At 40.9% G+C, this 20,295-nt stretch overlaps 1 protein-coding gene across 9 annotated transcripts in view; it reads left to right on the top strand.

The window, feature by feature from the left end:
* SCYL3 (SCY1 like pseudokinase 3) overlaps positions 1 to 20,295 on the top strand; it is an 82,866-nt gene that overhangs the window by 12,887 nt on the left and 49,684 nt on the right. For 8 of the 9 annotated variants that reach the window (XR_016393163.1, XR_016393165.1, XM_089911300.1 and 5 more), the window contains exons 3-10: positions 1,848 to 2,033; positions 3,878 to 3,991; positions 5,950 to 6,006; positions 7,114 to 7,216; positions 8,637 to 8,748; positions 10,670 to 10,747; positions 12,851 to 12,990; positions 13,640 to 13,824. Coding sequence is in view for 7 of the 9 variants with exons in the window: in XM_089911300.1 (XP_089767426.1) it covers positions 1,848 to 2,033; positions 3,878 to 3,991; positions 5,950 to 6,006; positions 7,114 to 7,216; positions 8,637 to 8,748; positions 10,670 to 10,747; positions 12,851 to 12,990; positions 13,640 to 13,824 (975 nt within the window). In the remaining 2 variants the exon portion in view is untranslated. The remainder of the gene's footprint in view (positions 1 to 1,847; positions 2,034 to 3,877; positions 3,992 to 5,949; positions 6,007 to 7,113; positions 7,217 to 8,636; positions 8,749 to 10,669; positions 10,748 to 12,850; positions 12,991 to 13,639; positions 13,825 to 20,295) is intronic. The other variant, XM_089911314.1, reaches the window with a different exon arrangement.

Here is a 20,295-nt window from a genome sequence, read left to right on the forward strand (position 1 = left end):
AGAAGTAAAAAGTAGCCTTCAAATTTATCCTGAGGTTTATTATTTCTGATTTCTGATGCTCTTCCTTCAATCCTGAAGATCTAAGTTTCCCTTTGATATCATTTCCTCTTCAGCTTGAAGAACTTTAACATTTTTGTAGAGCAAATCTTGTAGCAACAACTTTTCTATTTTCCATGATCAAAAATGCCTTTATTTTGCCTTCTTTCCTAAAGGATATTTTTGCCAGATACAGAATTCAGGGTTGATCTTTTATTTTTTCTTTCATTGCTTTAAAGATAGTTGCCCTTTGTCTTTTGGACTCTGTTTTCTTATGAGAAATTAGTATCATTCAGTTCGTTAATTCTCTCCACCAGTGGTGTTTTTCTCTAGCTGCTTCCAACATTTTTTAATATATCTTTGATTTTCAGCAGTTTGATCATAATGTAGTTCTATTTATCCTATTTGGTGTTCATTGAAGTTTTTAAATCTGTAAACTTAAGTATTTGGCCAAATTTGGGAAGTTTTCAGCCATTATATTTTTTAGCCCCAATTCTCTCTTCTTTCTTTTTTGGAACTCCAATTATATGCATTAAATTTTTTGTTGTTGTCACCCAGGTTTCTGAAGCTCTGATCTTTTTTTTTTTTTTTTAATACTTTTTCCTCTTCTTTAGATTGGTTAACATCTTCAGGTTTACTGACTCTTGCCTCTGTCATCATCATTCTGTTTTTCAGTCCATCCATTGAAGTTTTTATTAGTAATATTTTATTTTTAATTTCCAAAATTTCCATTTAGTTCTTTTAATGTAACGTTCATATCTCTTCTGAGAACGTCTATCTTACCACTTATCTCATAACTCTTTCCTTTACCTCTAGGGGGAATTGTTATAGTAGCTGCTTCAAATTCTTTCTGATAATTCTCTCTCTGGTTTATATGGTGGTCAATCTTGGGGTTGATATTTGTTGGTTGTCTTTTCACATTTTCATGGTTCTTTGTCAGTTGAGTGACTTTGGATTGCATTCTGGGCATTTTGAATGTCCTGTTGCATAGACCTTGGTTCTGCTGTAGTCCTCTGGAGAATATTGATGTTTTTTGTTTGCAGGCAGTCAATCCCCTTGGGTTCAAGCTGCTTCTTTTTTTTTAACTACTCTCCTTCTAGCCTTCCTGTGCATGGTAGTTCAAACCTTAGTTCATTTCTCAAAACTTTGCCATGCTAGTTTGGGTCTGTCCTATGCGTGTTTGGTTCAGGGGTTAGTCTGAGACCTGCGTAGGTATACAGATAACTAGGGCATCTCCTTTTCCCTCCCTTAGCTCTCTCTCCTCTGGGACAGCTTCCTCATACTCAGCCCTGCTTTGGTTCTCCTGGCCAGAAAGATGGCAAGGTTTCTCTCAGAGTTTTAGCCACGTTTGCTGCACTGCTCTGCACCTGGGGACTGCCTTCAGTGCACAGTTGTGAGAAGGGACATTCCCTGAACCAGGAAACTCCCCCCAATGGGTGACTCCCCTCCATAATCTACATGTTTTTGTTTACTTTTCAGAGTTCTTAGGTAGTTGTTTTTGGCACTTTGTTAGGAGTTTATAGCAATAATCATTGGAGATCTAGGCTCTTGGGGGGCTTACCCTCCCATAATGGAACTGGAATTCTCTGTAGAGTAATGTAAATGTTGGTAAAGTGAATACTGTCAGAACAAGTCACGTATTCTTCTCTGCCTTTTTTGAAACTTGGGGGGTAGGTGAGAGAGGTAAGGAGCTGGAAAAGACCTTGAATGTAAGTATACATTTTCTGACTTGACTACAATGTTAATGAAACTATAGTTAATCTTGTTTTGAGTCATTAACTTCACCAACTCTTCTGTTTATATTTTTAAAGCACTTGAAGACACTTCGTCACCCTTGCTTGCTAAGATTTTTATCTTGCACTGTGGAAGCAGATGGTATTCATCTTGTCACTGAGCGAGTGCAGCCTCTGGAAGTGGCTTTGGAAACATTGTCTTCTGCAGAGGTCTGTGCTGGGATCTATGATATATTGCTGGCTCTTATCTTCCTTCATGACAGAGTAAGTAACCTGGACACAGTCTGCCTCACAGGCTTTCATGTAGACCAGGGGTGGGGTGGTGGGAGGAGGCTGATGTATGGGGTAGTGCTGGTGAATTACGGTATCTGTAGAAATCATAAATTACTATTCTTATCAGAAGGCTTCCTGAGGGAAAACAGCATACAAGATGCTACAGACAGACAAGTGGTTTGTGGAACAGGCAACAAGTTCTTTGTCCCTGGGCAGTTATTTGTAGAACTTTATTTCATTTTACTATAGTCTCTCTCTAGTTTTGGATAAGTCTTTATATAAAAATAGCTACAGCTGGTATTTGTTATTAAGTCAAGATAAAAGTTTAGTAACATCAGTGCTGCTGATGGACCAACCTTCCTATTTGTTTTCAGGAGTTTTGTTTTTTTCTTTAGATTTTAAAGAAAGAAATTAGCATTTCTTAGAAAGAGGCAGAGTTTTACACACCCCTTTCCATTCAAGTAGGTGGTACCAAAGAGAGATAGCCCCTAACACTGTGGCAGTGTTTGCTATGAAGGGGATAGAGTATTTTGTTTACTTCTTGTCTATTTCTTAACAGTATTATTGAGCTACTATTTGTTAATGGAATTTACATTCTGAAGTATTAAGGCCTTTGGCAGCCCCCCTCCCCACCCGAGATTTAAAAACACCAGTTACAAGTTAGAAGCACTTGCATTTGACTCATCTTAATGTGTTTTTAAAACGTTTTCTGTTATTGGGAGACAGAGTCTCCAAATATCACTTTGGATTTATCATCTCTTAAAGTATGTCTAAGATTCACATAAGTAGAATTATTAATGACCCACTGTGGAGGAATATTTTCTTTGTTGGAGAAATGCATGAACGTGGTAAAAAGTTTGAATAGTATGAGGGTGCAGATAGGGAAAAACAAGTCCCTGCCTCATCCTTGAATCCAGCGCCCTACTTCTCTCCATCGACAACCATGATGATCAGTGTGTTAGTCCAGAGATATTTCTTGTGTGTATAAAGCAGACATCTCTGTGCTTATTCTCCTTTGCTTTTTCCCAAGCGGAAAGACACATGCATACTATTTTAAGCTTTCCTTTAAAAAATATATAACTTGGAGTGTTTTATATAAAAATGTGTACATATTTGATCTGGTGGGTAGAATATTTAAAATGCACTTATCTACTGGAATAATTTCTGGTTTGGAGAAAAACATACTTCAACCCTGTTCTCTTTTTCTTCTTCCCTCTCATTTATTTGACTGTACTATTTTTTATAGTTTTAAATTTGGCTCTTCTGTGGTCTGTGGGATATTTCTGGTGGTCCTTATCATTCCATTTTCCTCTTCTTCAGGCAGAATTTTTTTAATGCCTACTGACAAGATTTCAGGTGAAGTGGATCTGGGTTCATGATAGAATGTAGGTGAGAAAGAATTTAGAGGAGAAAATTAATACAGTAACCTATGGGAGCAAAGATAAATTGTACCTTTAAAGGCATTTGAAGCATACAATGTAGGTTAAAAAGACTTGCAAATTTATGTTTAAGGACACTTGTATCTCCTGACTCCCATGGAGATGGGGTTGTGTAATATCCGTGCAGTGGCTTTTACGTCTTTATTAACCTGCCTCACCAGGCAGGGGGAGATAAGCCTTTCTATTGTGTTTTTTCCCTTTTTTCTAACCTCATAATGTTTAAGCAGCCTCATTCAATTTGTCATTCCTTAAAGTTGTAGTTCTGTTTATAATGCCACAAGTAGGAAGACTTGCCATAATTTTTTTTTTTTTTTTTTTGGTAATGAGTACTTAGTTTTTTAAAACTTCTACTCAGAAAATTGGAGTGGCAATCTTCTTCCTGTTCTTTTTTTCCAGGGACACCTCACACACAACAATGTCTGTTTATCATCTGTGTTTGTGAGTGAAGATGGGCACTGGAAGCTGGGAGGAATGGAAACAGTCTGTAAAGTTCCTCAGGCCACACCAGAGGTAAGCCAGGTGACAGGCCCTCTTTGTTATGCAGAATTTGATAGCATTTTGGTGTGTGGTTCTCCCCTAGGGACTTCCCTTCAATGTTAGTGTGGTCTCAGATTCAGAGACTTGACTTTTTTGTCAATACTCATATCCATAGAATTGTGGGATTTTACTCTCCAGGGGGAGACTAGGAGTCATTTATTCTTTTCTCCTCATTCTATACTTGAGGAATCAGACTGAAAGAGGTCGAGTGGCTTGGGCAAATTTTTAATTAAATGCCCATCCTCTGTGCTCCTGTAGTAGCCTGTACTTAATTTTCCCACTGAATGTTTAATATTGAAATTACCTTCATGTGTCTGTCTTCTTCACCAGTGGTTGAGCTTCTTGAGGGTGATAGTCTCGTATACTTATCTTTATATATCCACCTAGAATAGTGCCTGGCACATATTAGGTACATTAGAAATGTTCACTGAACAGTCGTTCAAGTTGTCCAGAGTCATACACCACGTCTTAAGAGCTGTGCATTGCAGCTGCTCCTAGTGCCGCGCTGTGTTGTTGCTGCCTGTGGTACTTCTTGAACAGTAACTTTGTCTGACAGAGATCTACATATTTCCCTCCTGGGTTGAGCAACCTTGCTCTTCTCTGTTTTGTTTCCTGTTTTCACCATTTTGCATGTTGCCACTAGACTTAACTCTTTTTAAAACAGAAATACCACTCCCGTTATAATTTCCCTATTGACAGGGTGGCTCCCTGACTTACTGATGAGGTGGCTCCCCGACTTCCTGGCTCGGCCTAATTTCCCATGTTCCCTTGTGTGCAGCTTCCACATGGGGGCCTTGTTGCATGTGCACCTTCAGGGGCTCTGGCTCAATTCAAATGCTCCTTCCACCACGAAGACATTCCTTTTTTATTTCTGCCCCTGTTGATCGCTTTCTTCTCAGAAGTCAGCTTACATCTAGTTAGTATACTAGGACGTAATTCTTCCTGTGGGGTTCATCCCAGATTCTTTACCGTGGCATACAAGGCCCTCCACAGTCTCCTCCCCAGCCTACCTTTAGCTCCGTATACCTCTCAGTTATTGAGCTACACTCCGGTTGCATCCTGTTGCACGCATCTCAGCTGTGTTCTCATGGGTGGTCCTCTTTCACCCTCTTCTTTCTTTGTGTGCCATTCTGTTGCTGGGATGTCTTTCTTCCCCTGGGTTCTCTGCAGGATGTAAGATCCGGCTGACGCCTAGCTGAAGTCTAGATCTGGCTAAGTCTCCTCTTTGTGAAGCCCTCCCCCAGGCGTTCCCTACCCAACAAGAGTAGTTCCCTCCTAGGCTTCCATGGCACTCATTCAGCACACGTTATCGAAGTTCTTAGTTTAGTTCTAGGTTGTGAGCACCTGGCTGGGGACGGGGATTTATTGCATTCATTTTGTATTCCTGGTGCCCTAAATGGTGCTTGGGACATATAAGCTCTTGAAAAATAGTCTTTGAATCAGTGAATGAATGTACTTGTTCTGTGGATGTTGGCTTTGTCTCTGTAGTTTATAAGATCCTCATATATCTCATGTGACAGCAAGCCTTATGATTGACTTGACTCAGTGAGCAGATTAATGATAGATTTGTTCTCTGCTGGAGAAGTCTTTTATTTGTTAATATCTATGCAGGATGAAAAAGAAGTATTTCTAATTATAAGGAAATCAGTTACAGAGATGCCTCTGAACACCAGAGGGTTTCTGTTAAACCAGCTGAAGGGGAAAGGAAAGGGAACTCGTAATTTATTTTCCACTAAGCCTTGCACCATGCCAGGTACCATATCTACATTTTTTAGTTATCAAGATTTTAAATTTATGCATTTAATGTGTGGCATCGGTTTGAAGGTTTCATTGCTGCTGTTTCCATTGCTCTTTGTTTTTGTAACTTAATGTAAGAGATCAGTTCACCAAACATATGCTTGAATTACTTTCCTTAATTTATTTCTGTCTAGTTTCTGAGGAGTATTCAGTCAGTAAGAGACCCAGCATCTATCCCTCCTGAAGAGATGGTAAGAGGATACGCTTCAGATGTAATGAAGGCTTCTTTGTGTAACTGAGTATGAAACTTTAAAAAAACCTTTCCTCTGCCCACCTCTTTCTTTGCTAAGTTATAGATGCCTCATAATTCCTCTGGCCTTGAAGGCTTCTAAGACTTACTGTATCATCACAGCAGAAAGCCTTTTTCTTGACACTCAGCTTACATTTTTTGGTCATATAGACACCCGTGATAGTGCTTAAAGATAAGAGGTACCTCAGTGTGAGCAGGGTTGGCGCTTCATAGCTATTTCATGGTAAGTCTTTGTACATTATTGGAAGCCATGAGAGCTGAGGAAGCAAGACCCTGGCCCTTTTCTGTGCTTCACCCAACCAGTCATCTGCCTATCTGGCCATTAGTTGGGATTCCAAGATGTAAGGAAGGGCAATTATTAATATTATGGTGGTGGTAAAGAAAGAGTATATTTACCAGTCAATTCAAAAGCAGCTGCTTTCTCTAAATTTGTTCTTAACCACTATAGACATTGACCCCCAAAGACATATTTAGTGTGCTTTACAGGAAATACAAACCCAACTATAAACTTAAGTATAAACCTAAGACTTGAAATAACTCAGGTTTATTCAAATCAGTACTATGTATATATAGTAGTGTTTTTCAAACTGATGATTTGTGGGTTTTGAATCAATTTAGGGGTCCTGACCAGCATTTTAAGGGAGAAAAAGAAAGGAATAAAATAAAAAATATCATTGGACATCTTGGGTAGTAAAGCTAAGTACTGTCTTATGAAACTTTTGTTTCTGATATGTATTTATACATGTATGTGCATATGTTGATAATGATAATTATGATAATTTTTTTTCTCTGGTTTGCAGTCAAAAATATTTTTGAAAGCCACAGACATATATTCTGATCTTTTTTCTTTTTGCCCCTGTTTGATATTATTAGTATCTTTGATAAATTCTATTCACTAATAGTTTTAAGAGCCTATAAATTAGTGTGTGGTAATATGTAGTTAGCTTTGAGTATAATGAATGCAAAAATGGGAGAAAGTGCTTCAGAGAAAAGTAGAAATGGTTTGTAAAGCAGATCCTCTGGTTTTAATGGTCTTTACTGCTTTTAGCTTCCAGAATTCACAACTCTGCCAGAGTCACACGGACATGCTCGGGATGCCTATTCTTTTGGGACATTGGTGGAAAGTTTGCTCACAATCTTAAGTGAACAGGGTGAGTTGGAGTTATGCTGCTGCATCCACAGAATAAGTAGGAAAATCATCCATGGCTTGTTCTGTGTGTATTCAGAGAACTGCAGTCTTTGATCATAGTAAGGAGCAGTTGCTTACCAAGAAAGTTGTTTAGGGCAGATCCTAATAGCAGGGAGGGAAGAAGCTTCGGGTTTCTTTACTTTGCATAGTTAAAAGAATTTTAGGGCTTCCCTGGTGGCGCAGTGGTTGACGGTCCGCCTGCCGATGCGGGGGACACGGGTTTGTGCCCCAGTCCGGGAAGATCCCACGTGCCACGGAGCGGCTAGGCCCGTGAGCCATGGCCGCTGAGCCTGCGCGTCCGGAGCCTGTGCTCCGCAACGGGAGAGGCCACGACAGTGAGAGGCCCGCGTACCGCAGGAAAACAAAAAAAAAAGTTTTAAGTAGGAAGCACTTTGAACTATGGCTATGAATATCATATGTTATTATCTTACTAATTGTTATCGGTATTTATGGTCTAAAGACGATTCTTTATCAAGCCAGCCAATAAGTAAGTGAATGCTGTTATTGATGTATATGTAATGATCTGAAGAATAGAGTAAGATTCAAAGTTTTTTCTTAATTTCTAAATCAAGATTAACGTTTCTTTATCTTTTTTTCAAAGTCCTTTTGGTTTTTTTTCTTTGTGATTTCATTTACTCATTACTTTTTTCTTTTGTTGGCCCTCAAAGCCCAGGCCACTGAACACATAGGTCTCTTCTGAGCTCTCTGGCAGCCTGCTACACTCTCCTCCAGCCACTCCAGGCCTTCAGTCGTCCACCCTTTAAGTGTACTGGGGTCCATGTCTCATTAGGCCCCTTACTGGCCTATATCTCACATTGCTGCAGCTCTAACGCAGTTTCTTCTTCCCGGTTCACTCAGTGCTCTGCAGTCACAAGCACCATTCAGCTGTCAGCTCTGAGTTGTCCCAGCCTAAACACTTGAGAATTAAACCCTAAGGCATTCTTGGTGGATGATGGACTCACTGTTCTTCACTGTGTCTAGAATGGTGGCAATTATGTACCACCCCCGAGAGAATTGAAAATATAGTCATTCAGATAACTTCCTGTGTTCTGTGGGTGAGGAGACTTGGTTGAAAAGGCCCTCAAACCTGCCGCTTATTAAACCTCCTCCTCTGGGCCTGAGCTGAGTTAAACTGACGGTCAGGAAATGAGAGGGCTTCCAAGGGGAGGCATGTGAGCAGGGGCTTGGATGTGTTGTCAGGACAATTTTCTACACCTGTCAAGGAGCTTGGCTTCAGGAAAGCAGGAAGCTGTTCAGCAACAGCCAGGGCTTTGTTTGTTTGGGCTTTTACAGGTTGGTTTTTGCTCTCGTCAGCCTCCAGCTATAGAGGTCCTGAAAAGAGGGAAACGGCATTGGAAACTAACTGTCGCTCTGGATTTCAGTTTCAGCGGATGTTCTCTCCAGCTTTCAACAGACCTTGCACTCAACTTTGCTGAATCCCATTCCAAACTGTCGGCCAGCGCTCTGCACCCTCCTGTCCCATGACTTCTTCAGGTGAGGGTGCCTGGTGTGACACGCTGGCTGCTCCCCACTGATGCCCGCCTGCTCTCTTGTGGGTTATGCTCCAGTGGTGGGTGTTGGAGGACCAAATGCTGTGGTCCTTTTGCTGCTGTTGTTGTCCTTCTTTATTAGAAGAGAGTGAATCATGTCCACATGGGAAAATAGAGGGAGAAATTGGGTTGCCTCTCAGCTTCCTATCACAGATAGGAAGTTTTCGAACTCCTTAATTGTCATGGAGGCCTGGGTCTAGAAATTATAGCTGGATTACTTAGGGCTTCTGAATGTGAAGAAGCTAGGCTATGTCCAGTGATTTACAGTTGGAAGTTAATTGAGGAACTTAATAAACATGGCCTCTCCTTTTTGCTGCCATTGTGATACGAGTCTGTTATTGTTGAATTTTACTCGGGTGGGGGTGTGGAAATGAGCTTATTTTTCTTCAGGCGGAAGATTGTTTTCTTTGTTTAGTGATACGTGATGGAAGAGCAAAGAAGTCAGTTTAGTGGGAGGGCACAGTGTAGCTGTTAATACTGTCGCTGGATTCAGATGTTTTTGAACCTCTCTTCCAGGTTAGTTTTAATTATGTGTCCTTTATTTTTTAATTTCCATGACTGCAGATCTTCTGCACAGGTTAACTCCACATTCATGACTTTTATTAGCAAAATCAGTTTTATGTCAGTTGTGAAACTAAAAATCCTATGTGTTTGCAGTCAGAAAGCCTGAGAGAAACCAGAGTGAAGGGAAAGCTAATATTATCCCTGAAGGGGGACAGTTACCTCTAAGGATGGGGGTGTATATTATTAAACAAGGCAGAGGGGGTATTTTCCTTGTAGTTACAAGGGTTTTGTCACTTATGCTCCAGGGAAGCTGTTCAGACCTTTCCCATTATGAGTCTTTTAACCAAGGTATTTCCATGTCTTTTTGGGTGATTCATAGTGATGCTTTATCTTGGTATAGAATCTCTACAAAGCAGAATCCTTTATAGTAAATAGATGCTCTCACTACCGTGTGTGATAAGAGTTCTTTAGTAAGAATTATGTGTTAAACAGAGATGGGAGAGGGAAGCCAAAACCACACACCGGCGCCCTGTCCCCCAAATCTGATTGTTACACGAGAGGGGAAAGCCCAGCCAGAGGCGGCGGCAGGAGGAGGAGGGCCAGCAGCTCCCGCTGAGGCAGCCAAGCCAACCTGATTGCACTTCAGTTAAGGCTTTGTGCTTTTTCTCTGCCGCTGAGCCAGAGGGAAACAGGTGTCAATGTGAGGAGTGGAGACCCAGGAGGTCAGCTGTCCTGGCGGGGGCTGCAGGCTGCTGCTGAAGCCTCCTTTCCAGGGGCGACGTTGGCTTGGAGCTGAGTGGCTGCGGGGCTCTCTGGAGACCCTGCAGGAAACTGACCACTCCTCTCACCGTCTTCCCTGCCTGGCTGCAAAAGTGACCAGACAACTACAATGGGAGAACCGAGAAGATTCCTGTGACTTATACCAGAAATTCCTCTTTCCCCAACCCTCTTTAATAGTTTTCACCAAAGGAGACTTGAGAATTAGCAACTATTTTGTAACGGTAATACCGTTTCTCCCAGGATAGTTCATGTAACCACATCCTGTTACAACAAAACACTTGGATGATGATGATTAACACCGCAGCGTTGGTTGGCGTTTGTGTATGCACATGTGTGTGTGGTTAAGCGTGTATCCTCCTGACAGATCTCTTTGATATTCTTAAAATATTAAATTCCCTGTGGACTTGTTCCATAGTATTTGTCTTATAAGCTACTTAGTTATAACAGAATCTTCCAAGTGGCACAGGGGAATGATTCTTTGTTGAATATTATTGTGGTGTGGTCTGCGGTTATTGCTTCAATATTTGACAACGCCATCTTTAATCTGTTGTCCTGCATCTTTTTTTTTTTTTGGCATTTAGGAATGATTTTCTAGAAGTTGTGAATTTCTTGAAAAGTTTAACATTGAAGAGTGAAGAGGAAAAAGCTGAATTTTTCAAGTAAGTTTAGAAAATTCAGGCCTTAAAATTCAGTAACTTGGGTTAAGTCCATGTAATCACTTCAGGTGTCCTAGAGAGGATGAGTCAGACATTAGTTTTCTTAAAGTTTAGTGACATTTCCTATACGTCAGGCTCTTTTCTAGGCCCTGGGATGGATAGTTCTGGTGAGGGAAACAGATACAGACTGATAACCCTTAAACAGTGATGGAGCTTGAGGGGGTCGTCCTGAAAACAGCAGAGGACGGGGGAGAAGGAGGTTAGAGAAGAGGTATTCTAGGCAGAGGAGCAACATGAACCGGCGCACAGAGGCAAGACACAGTATGTCTTGTGCGAGGAATGATGAGCGCTTGGGTCCTGCTGGAGGGTAAGGGGTGGGCACCCTTGGACGTGGCACTTAGGAGTATTGACACTGTTGGTAAGCAGTGGACTTCAGGCCTTGAAACCATCAAAGGAGTGAAAACGGGCTGTGAGATGGCTGTTTCCCCTTGGGTGGATCGCTCTGTTTTCTACGGAGGGCACAGGTTTATTTCACATAAGACTTGGATCGGTTGGTAGACTGCAGTAGTCCAGGTAGTAAATGTGAGGCCTCATGTAAGGGCAGTGATGGTACAGTGAAGAAGACACAGATAAGAAATACTAAAACAGACTGACAAGCCTTAGTGATTATCACCAAAAGAGTTAGAGAATACTGGAGGAGAGAACCTACATGCAGAGAAAATGAAGAATTTGGCATTCAGTGTGTGTTTGAAGTGTCTGTGGGACTTCAGGTAGAGATGTACGTGGGCATTTGGGCAGATGGGTCAGAAGCTCAGGAGAGAGGTCTCAAGCTGATGAGCTAGAGGCGAATGTGAGGCTTCATCAGCCTGTAGTTGGTGACATTGCCCCATAGAAAGTGGGTAGCATGAAAGTACAGTGGCCCACACTGTACTGGGGCACACAACCTTGTAAGGGGGCCAGTGGGGAGGGAGTGGCTGATGAATGTGACAGAAGCAGTGGTTGGAGGAGATTGAGAGACAGCCAGGAGGCTGGTATTCCAAAGGAGTAGAAAATTTCAGAAAGATAGGAGCAGTCAACAGATACCTGTTCACTTAGCAGTCAGGAGAGCACTGATGACCTTGTCTTAGAGCTGTTTCAGCAGAGCGAATCAAACTGCAGTGAATTGAGAAGTGGGTGGAAGGTGAGAAAGTGGACTTTGGGTAAAATCTCCTGAAAAGCTCGGAGAAGAGGAACATAGAATTGCTAAAGAATTGCTAATGGAGTCAAGGAAGGATTTTTTTTTTTCTTTTTAGGAAGGATGTTTTTAAGGCTGGAAGAGACGGGGGAGCATGTTTGTAGGCTGATGGGACGGAGCTGGTGGGGGAGTGAGGGAGGAGTTGAAGATGCAGTTTTGTTGGGGGGCTGTCGGTGCATGGCCCTGGGGGAGAAGGGGATGTTGGGGCGGTGGCTCAGTGGGGGTGACCTTCAATAAGAGGAAGCCCTCGCATCCATGGAACTTGAAAAGGAGCTGGGAGTGAGTTTGGGTGTGGACCGGTTTGTCGATAGTGGCTGAGGGGCTTGCAGGAGATAAAGCATGGTGGGGCCTGTTTCCCAATTAAGGAGGAGGCAGGATTACCTGCTCAGGGTGATTGTATAGTGGCGTTTTACTACTGCCAACACCTGATATCTGTGTATTTCCTAACTAAGTGCTTGTACATAGCTTGTTTTAATGAGTAACAAAAGTTAGTATTTTGTTTACCGTGGAAACTTTAGATAATGTAATATCCTACGTCTTTTAAACTTGAGAAAGTACCTTTTATTGACCAGAAAGCCTCTGGCTTATTAGCGGGGAGAGAAGACACTCTTGCTATTAATGAGGGGCCATTGTTTGAAAAAATTTTCCTAGCTTGGATTGGAGGTTGTGTATGTACTGACTATCTGGCCTTGCCTCACACCTTCTGTGTTTTTCTTAAATACCTGGGGACTGACCTAGCTACAGTTTCTCTAGCTACATTTCAGATTCATCACTTTGATGGAAGTGGAATAAAGCTGCATGTGTCTAAACTGTACAAGTGAGTTGATACAGTGTTACAGCCAGTTTCCCAGGCTTTCCTTCTTTGCCCTCAGGTTCCTCCTGGACAGAGTCAGCTGCCTGTCAGAGGAATTAATAGCTTCACGGCTGGTGCCTCTTCTGCTTAATCAGTTGGTGTTTGCAGAGCCAGTAGCTGTTAAGAGTTTTCTTCCCTACCTCCTTGGCCCCAAAAAAGGTGAATTTTTTTTCAAAGTATTATTAGTAATTACGGAGTTTGGGAGTTATTAGTCCATATTTGAGCAGTGCAAGATTATTTCATGGTAACCTGAATCACCTGGGGAGCTTTTTAAAAATTTGCCTGTGCCTGATCCACTGGTTCTGGGACAGAGCAAGGATGGGTAAATATGTATTTTGAAAGGTCCCCAAATGATTCTGATGCATGTCTCTGTTGAATAACCTACAATAACTACTAGGAAGGAGAGGACCGTCAGCGCCAACTCTTGTTGTAGCATTTAACACACTTCCTGGCTTTGCGGATGAAATTGCAACAATCATATCCGTTGAATCTAGTATATGAAATTCCTCATTGATTAGATGTAAGTATATAAAGAGCTGTCGACTCAGGATTCTATTAGAACATAAGGTTTCTTTGTAAATAGTACATTAAGTATGATAGAGTATTTCAGAAACACTTCTACAAGGTGGAGTGTGATTAAGACAGTTAAGCCTTGAGTAATTTGGGGTCAAAAGAAGCACTTCCCTTTGGTTTGGGAATTTAGAAGAGCATTTAGAACGTGTGTGAAGTTCTGGGCTCAGTTTCTGCGCTGGGCTTCGTGCTCCTTTCACCGAAGTGACGCGTTGTTCTTTCGTCTGATGGGGAGAAGACGGTGCGAGGGGGGGAGCCCCCCGCCTGCTCTCCCCAGCCCTGTTCCAGGCGCGGGTGATCCCCGTGCTGCTGCGGCTGTTTGAGGTGCACGAGGAGCACGTGCGGACGGTGCTGCTGTCTCACCTGGAGGCCTACGTGGGGCACTTCACCCAGGAGCAGCTGAAGAAAGTCATCCTGCCCCAGGTAGGGGCGGGGCGGGTGCCCACAGCGCTGTCCAGGGGAGGAGGCGGAGCCAGGGCCCACTGGGGAACAGCTGAGAAGGCCTGAGGCAGAACTTCAGTTTAAATGCCTCCTGGGATTCAAAGGGCGGGAATTAAAGTTGCATTTCCAGGCCAGTCACACAGGCAAATCAGTTAAACTAACATATTTGGTTTTCACCTGTATATAACCTGAAAAACTGTAATTCTGTTTGCTAATTCTTTGGGGGAAAACTAACAAGATTCATTTGTGGGATGCTTTGTGAACATAAAGTGCAAGTGTCATAATTAAATTACTATAAAATAATTAAATTATAATGAGAGGAACGGGATGATTCCTGTCAGTGGTTTTCAGCCTATCAGTCAGCCACCAGGGAGCCTGTTAGATTTGCCCACTCCAGGGCTCCAGGTTTGTATCGGTTTTCTGTAACTGAGGTAACAAAATTACCACAAACTGCGTGGCTTAAAACAAGAGAAATCTATTCACTTATGGTTCTGGAGGCCAGAAATCCAAAATGAGGGTGTCAGCAGGGCTCCCTCTGAAGGCTCTAGGGGAGAATTCTTCCTTGCCTTCTTCCCAGCTTCTGGTAGCCCTTTAGCGTTTCTTGGCTTGTAGCCGTGTCACTCCAATTTCTGCTTCTGTTGTCACGTGGCCTTTTTATAAGGACACCAGTCATTGGATTTAACCCAGTATGACGCATTTCAAGGTCACATTCTGGGTGGACATGAATTTTTGGAAGACGTTATTCAACTCAGTACAAGGTTTTAAAAGATTTTATCGGTCACATGGTATTTTTCAAATAACTTGTTTTTCTATCAGATTAATTTATTTACAAATTATAAGGCCTGGTTTTATGCCAGTTCTTGTGCTTAGGTACTGGGGCCCTAGAGGTATGTAACACACTTCCTGCTTTCAAGGAGAGAGTAGATCGGAAATAGATCTTTGTTGTCTGTGTAGCAAATCACCCCAAAACTTAGTGCCTTAAAATGACAATCATTTTATTAATTCTCACGATTCTTTGGATTGATTGGGCTCAGCTTGGGGGTTCTGTTGTTCCACATGATGTCAGCTGAGGCAGCAGTCATCTGGGGCCCCATAACACATCCAGAATAGCCCCTTGGCACCTTGGAGGGGAAGGTTGAAAGGTGGGCTTACCTGGGGCATTGGGACAGCTGGGGCTCCCTCTCCATAAAGCCTCAGGACATTTCAGGGCCCCTATTCCTCCATGTGACATCTCCACATGATTTCCTTAGCAAGGTGTGTGGACTTCTTCCATGGCTGCCCAAGGCTACCAGAAGTGCCCAAGCAGCCTTCTTAAGGCAGAGATTGGAAACTGACAACATTGCTTCTGTCACATTATGTTGGTTGAAGTGAGTCACAGAAGTCAGGCCAGGTTCACCATGGGGTGGTTTTATACAAGGGCGTGGATACTGGGTGTGTGGTTCACTGGGGGCTGGCTTTAGAGCCTAGCTACCACAACATAGCATTTTGTGTTTACATCTGCAGCAGTAGTTGTCACCCTACTTGTAGTTGTTTGTGTCTGAAAATTTAGAAGAGGAATGAAGCACTCTAACTCTGAAATAGAGATACCATCACAGGTCTCAGAATTGGCACTGAGCTGAGGTCAAATAAGTAGATACTCAGCATATGAAAGGCAGTGAAAACTCTCAGTGGAGCTACTCCCCCTGTAGGGGAATAACTTGACTGGTTTCAGTGTTCACTTTGGGAGCAGTGGAAGATGGACTAAGGGAGTTCAACTAGGAAGTTACTAGAATAGTCCTGCTAAGAGATGACAAGGACTGGGGAAAACATGGCGGCAGTGATTAAGGGTAGAAGGGGTAGGACTCAGTTTCTCACTAGATGGGAGAGTTTTGAGGATGACTCTTGGGTTTTTGGCTTTGGTGGTTTCTTATTTTATGATTACCATATTCAGTTGATAGAATTCTAACCATGATTTAGTTTACTTGTACAGCTTTGTTTCGAGAAAGTGCCTGGTTTGTTAGCATTGGACCTGTTAGTTATTTTATTGAGTCCTGTTGGAAACCTTCATCTTGGATATATGAGGAAACTGGACCAGAATAATGAAGCGATTAATTGGCCGAGTCATACTGAGAACCCCTGGCAGAGCAAGGACCAGAGCCCAGGACTCCTGATAGCCTTGTGTCTGGCTGGTGCACATGCTTTGCCTGCCATCTTCCTTATATATGTGTTTGCCAATTCAGAGCAAAATCTCTCCTGATAGCTCCATGTGAATGTCTTCGTCAAGATTCTTCTGGCTGCAGGTAACTGAAACCCACTTAAACAAGCTAAAGCAAAAAAAAAAAAAAAAAAAAAAAAAAAAGGAGAGAGACTTTAATCAAAGGATGTCATTCTGCCTTACATGGAAGTCAAGTGCAGCTGGGACTCAGCCATATGGTCTTCATTGCGTTCCTTTGTCTTTTGACTTTTGAAGACCAGCTTTATTTGGTGTACACATGGACAAACACTGTTGACCCATAGCTTCTAAGTTCACTCTCCTCATTTTAAGCAAACCTCAGAGATAACCAGTGTCCCTAAATTCCAGTTTTTGTTACCGGGAAAGAGATCATAATTGGCTCAGTTTGGGGCAGGTGTTATATGCATCAGATATAAAGAAGGTTTCAAGGTCCTATCCTTATGGGTATATAAAACTGAGAAGAGGCCAAGGACTGGTAACATAGCTCTTAGTGACCTAGATGAGTGTTTCTAAGTGAGCTCTGCAGAATATTGCCAGTCCATGTACTGTTTGTTATGGTTCTGCAATGAGGTGAGTACAGATATGGAAAATTAACATTTAAAACCTTTTTTTAAAAAAATTGAGGTACATTATTGATATATTCATTTCAGGTATACAGGAGAATGACTTGATATGTGTGTATATGTATATATATTGCAACTGATCACCACAATAAGCCCAGTTACCATGTGTCACCATACAGAGTTACAAAATCTTTTTCTTGTGATGACTTTTAAGAATTATTCTGTTAGCAACTTTGAAATAGGCAATACAGTATTATTAACTATAGTCACCATGCTGTACATTATATCTCCGTGACTTTTTTATTTTATAACAGGAAGTATGTACCTTTTGACCCTCTTCACCCATTTCATTTCCTCCCTACCTCCTCACTTCCACCTCTGGCAACCACTAATCTGTTCTCTGTATCTGTGAGCCCGTTTTTCTGTTTGTCCTCTGCCCCACCACCACACACACATGAGTATTCGTCTTTCTCTGTGTGACTTACTTCCCTTAGCATAGCATAATGCCCTCCAGGTCGATCCATGTTGTTGCAAATGGCAAGATTTTATTCTTTTTTTATGGCTGAATAGTTTTACTGTGTGTGTACTACATTTTCTTTATCCATCAGTAGATACTTAAATTATTTCCATATCATGGCTATTGTAAATAATGTTGCAGTGAACATGGGCGTGCATATATCTTTTTGAGTTAGTAGTTTCTTCTTCAAAGAAATACCCAGAAGTAGAATCACTGGATGGTATGGTAGTTCTATTTTTAATTTTTTGAGGAACCTCTGTACTGTTTTCCATAGTGGCTACACCAATATAAATTCCCACCAATAGCACACAAAGGTTCCTTTTTCGCCACATCCTCGCCATCACCTGTTGTTTCTTGTCTTTTTGATAATAGCCATTCTGACAGGTGTGTGGTGATATCTCACCGTGGTTTTGATTTGCATTTTCCTGTTGTTTAATGATGTTGAGCATCTTTTTATGTACCTGGTGACCATCTTTCTGTCATCTTTGGTAAAATGTCTATTCATATCTTCAACCTACTTTTTAATCAAACTGTTTTTGCTTTTGAGTTGTATGAGTTATTGGGTATATTTTGGATATTAACCTCTTATCAGATGTACAATTTGCAAATATTTTCTCCCATTCATTAGATTACCTTTTTACTTTGTTGATGGTTTCCTTTGCTATGCAGAAGGTTTTTAGTTTGATGTAGTCCCACTTCTTTGTTTTTTGGTTTTGTAACCTTTGCTTTTGGTGTCAGATCCAAAAACTCATCACCAAGACTGGTGTCACAGAACTTGCTGCCCATGTTTTTTTCTAGGGGCTTTATGGTTTCAGGTCTTACATTTAAGTCATTAACCCATTTTGAGTTAATTTTTGTATGTGGTATAAGATAGTGGTCCAGTTTTATTCTTTTGCATATAACTGTCCAGTTTTCCCAACACTTTATTGAATAGACTATCCTTTCTGCATTGTATGTTCTTGGCTCTTTTTGTCATAAATTAGTTGACCATATATGTATACGTTTATTTCTGGGCTCTCTATTTTGTTCCATTGACCTGTGTGACTGTTTTATGCCAGTACTATACTGTTTTGATTACTATAGCTTTGTAATATGGTTTGAAATCAGGGCGTGTGATGCTTCCAGCTTTGTTCTTCTTTCTGAAGATTGCTTTGGCTCTTCAGAGTCTTTTGTGGTTTCATACAAATTTTAGGATTGTTCTATTTCTGTGAAAAATGCCATTGGAATTTTGATAGGGCTTGCATTGGATCTGTAGATTGCCTAGGGTAGTATGGGCAGTTTATTAACAGTACTAATTCTTCCAGTCCATGAGCACAGAATATCTTTCCATTTATTTATGTCTTCTTCAGTTTCTTTCATCAGTGTCCTATAGTTTTTAGTGTACAGGTCTTTCATTTCCTTGGTTAAATTTATTTCTAGGTATTTTATTCTTTGATGCAATTGTAAATGAGATTGTTTTCTTTCTCTTTCTGACAGTCCATTATTAGTGTATAGAAATGGTACAGATTTCTGTATATTGATTGTGTATTCTGTGACTTTACTGAAATCATTATTAGTTCTAAAAGTTTTTTGTTGGAGTCTTTAAGGTTTTCTACATATAGTATTAGGTCATCTGCAAAAAGAGACCATTTTACTTCTTACTTTCTGATTTAAATATCTTTTTTTTTCTTGCCTAATTGCTGTGGCTAGGACTTCCAATACCGTGTTGGCAAGAGTGGGCATCCTTGGCTTGTTCCTAATCTCAGAGAGAAGGCTTTCAGCTTTTCAGTATAATGTTAGCTGTGGACTTGTCATATATGGCCTTTACTATGTTGAAGTATGTTTCCTCTATACCCAGTTTCTTGAGAGTTATCATGAACGGATGTTGAATTTTGTCAGATGCTTTTTCTGTTTGTCAGATGCTTTTTCTGCATTTATTGAGATGATATGATTTTTATCCTTCATTTTGTTAATGTGGTGTATTACATTGATTTTTTGCATATGTTCAACCATCCTGGCATCACTGCAATAAATCCCACTTGATCATGGTATATGATCCTTTTAATGTATTGTTGAATTTGTTTTCTAATTCTGTTGAGTGTTTTGGCATCTATATTCATCAGGGATATTGGCCTGTAATTTTCTTTTCTTGTGGTGTCCTTCTCTGGTTTTGGTGTCAGGGTAATGCTGGCCTTTTAAAAATGAGTTCCCTCTTCTATTTTTTGGAAGGATTTGAGAAGGATTGGTATTAATTCTTTGAATGTTTGGTAGACTTCACCAGTGAAGCCATCTGTGTCTGGACTTTTGTTTGTTGGTAGGTTTTTGGTTACTGATTCAATCTCCTTACTTGACCTGTCTGTTCAGATTTTCTATTTCTTTATGATTCAGTCTTGATAGGTTGTATGTTTCTAGGAGTTTATCCATTTCTTCTGGTTTGTCAAATTTGTTGGCATGTAATTGTTCATAGTAATCTCTTGTGGTCCTTTGTGTGGTATCAGTTGTAGCATCTCTTCTTTCATTTCTGATTTTATTTGAGTCCTCTCTTGGTGAATCTCGCTAAAGATTTGTCAATTTTATCTTTTGAATAAATTAGCTCTTAGTTTCATTGAATTTTTTTTCTGTTGTCTTTTTAGTCTTTATTTCACTTATTTCTGCTGTGATACTTTCTTCCTTCTGCTAACTGTGAGCTTCCTTTGTTCATCTTTTTCTAGTTTCTTGAGGTATAGAATTAGTCATTTATTTGGGATTTTTCTTGTTTCTTCAGGCAGGCACTTATCACTATGAACTTTTCTTAGAACTGCTTTTGGCTGTGTCCCATAGATTTTGGTATGTTTTATTTCCATTTTCATTTGTTGCAAGGTATTTTTTGATTTCTCCTTTGAATCATTGGTTGTTCAGTGGCATACTGTTTAACCTCCACATATTTGAATTTTCCAGTTTTCTTCTTGTAATTGATTTCTAGTTTTTTTACTGTCAGAAAAGATGCTTGATATGATTTCAGTCTTCTTAAATTTATCAAGTCTTGTTTTGCCACCTAACATATGATCTGTCCTGGAGAATGTTCCGTGTGCACTTGAGAAGAATGTGTGTTCTGTTGCTTTGGCATGAAATGTTCTTTGTATTATCTGTTAAGTCCATCTAATCTAATGTGTCATTCAAGGCCAGTGTTTTCTTACTGACTT

Source organism: Delphinapterus leucas, chromosome 1 (genome assembly GCF_059928025.1).
Source record: "Delphinapterus leucas isolate spDelLeu-1000000601 "Yukka" chromosome 1, BTC_Dleu_Yukka2, whole genome shotgun sequence".
In the NCBI taxonomy this organism is placed as follows: domain Eukaryota; kingdom Metazoa; phylum Chordata; class Mammalia; order Artiodactyla; family Monodontidae; genus Delphinapterus; species Delphinapterus leucas.